The sequence below is a fragment of the Gavialis gangeticus genome, unplaced genomic scaffold (assembly GCF_001723915.1).
Source record: "Gavialis gangeticus isolate Ggan-Ray unplaced genomic scaffold, GavGan_comp1, whole genome shotgun sequence".
In the NCBI taxonomy this organism is placed as follows: Eukaryota; Metazoa; Chordata; order Crocodylia; family Gavialidae; genus Gavialis; species Gavialis gangeticus.
Window position 1 is genome coordinate 8,611,274 of NW_017729033.1, and position 1,893 is coordinate 8,613,166.

The 1,893-nt window shown below is 41.4% G+C and overlaps 1 protein-coding gene across 2 annotated transcripts in view; it reads left to right on the forward strand.

Annotated features, from left to right (window-relative positions):
* Positions 1–1,893, forward strand: part of CTNNA2 (catenin alpha 2) — a 1,036,033-nt gene that overhangs the window by 913,093 nt on the left and 121,047 nt on the right. For both annotated transcript variants that reach the window (XM_019526187.1, XM_019526188.1), the window contains exons 10-11: positions 1,039–1,131; positions 1,414–1,570. In XM_019526187.1, coding sequence (XP_019381732.1) covers positions 1,039–1,131; positions 1,414–1,570 — 250 coding nt within the window. The remainder of the gene's footprint in view (positions 1–1,038; positions 1,132–1,413; positions 1,571–1,893) is intronic.

Consider the following 1,893-nt stretch of genomic DNA (forward strand, 5'->3'; position numbering starts at 1 on the left):
CTGTGTGCATTAGCCAAATGGATCTCATATCCGCTTTTATCCAAGCTGTATGCCTGCAGCTGTTTCAGTGCTTGAGGGCAAGGTATGGTTGGCTGTTCTGTGCATAGGTGCCCCTATAATTTCCTCTTTCCTTCCTTTCTCGAAACACTCCTTAGCATTTTATTGGATCAAGACTCTCCCTTTCCCAGATCAGTTCAGCATAGCCCAGACAGCCATCCAGAACCCTAAATAAGATATCAATATTGACTCCTGCACAGTGTAGCTTTTACCAAAGTCATTACACTTCATGACTCTACATTACAATATGGTTACTGATACATACCTTATTCTTGGGCGAGCCATCCTATTGGATGAAATAAGTAGAGCTATTTCAGGAGTAAGATACTTCTGAATGAGTGTAAGGGCACCGGACTCTGAAATCCATGGAAGTAATGAAAGAGTAAGAAAATTCTCAGTCTGAATAAGGCCGTCAGAATGATACTTGTGGTTAGCAAACCAGAAATCTGTGTGTTAGGATCTTTGAGCCTCTTCAATATGGCACAGCCCCGAGAAAACAGCTTAGCCTGATTGCTATTATTCAAAACTGACACGGTTAATAAAAGGAAAGAGCAAGTGAGAGAGGGGAAAAAAGTCTAGGTAATTGTTCTGATACTTAAACCGTCTCCCGAGAAGTCGTACCGGGAGTGTAATTTACAAACTACAGCACAAGATAAAAGTACTTGGCAGTGAAGGACATTTTAAAAAATATCTTAATACCAGCGATGGCTGCTGTTTGTGTTGCTAGAAAGGAAATGATCCACATGGGTGTGTGCTCAACAGCAAAACACAATGCTGTTTGCTGCTTCTTGTGCACCGTTCCATAGTTCTGCATTAGTCAGTTCAATAAAAGATATTAAAAGACCGTTGCTTCTTGCATATTTCCTGGACCCTCACAGCTACAACAACACTGCAATGCTGGTCCCTAACTTCAGGCAGCGTTCAGTAAAAAATGTCCCATTTGCCTGAAATCTGATTCTCATTCTGCTGCCTTAATTGCAGGTTGCAAATCTGGCCTGCTCAATCTCCAATAACGAAGAAGGTGTGAAGCTAGTTCGGATGGCAGCCACCCAGATTGATAGTCTGTGTCCACAGGTAAGCATGATTAATTCTGAAAAGTACTTGAGGACTGTTAAAGAAGCGTTAAGGAGCACAAGCTACTTGACATTATATGAAGATTATAGCCTTGCCTTTTTCACTGGATTGTTGACTGTCTTGCACAAACTGTGAAAAATACATCAGTACATTGAGACGTGCGTAATGAGCAAAATGAAAGTAGCCACACCGCTGTGTTTTTCATGGAGTCTTTAATCAGTTTGTTCTTTCCCTTGAGAAAAGTTGTGCTAATTCTTAGTAACAACTGTTCCTAAATAATAGGTAATAAATGCTGCACTCACATTGGCTGCAAGACCCCAGAGCAAAGTAGCTCAGGACAACATGGACGTCTTTAAAGATCAGTGGGAGAAACAAGTGCGAGTTCTGACCGAGGCTGTCGATGACATCACTTCTGTGGACGACTTCCTCTCCGTCTCAGGTACTGGCATTAAAAGAGCCCCCTAAAAATAAATGGAGAAATTAAAGTAATGGTCATAGCAGGGAGCAGTTTGAATTACTAGAGTTATTAATGCATTATTCCATGCAATTGGAACAGTGGGCTGCTCCACTCAATGGGAACTAATGATTCCTCCTAATTAATCCGCAATGAGAATAGTTAGCTTTTCAGCTCCGAAAGACAGCACTGTGCATGTGTTTCTATCTTCAGGGAGAAGTTTTGCTTTTCAAATCAAACAACAACAATTAATCCCAACCCCCACCCCCCTAAAATATATTGACTTAAACATCAAGGCATGGCAGGTG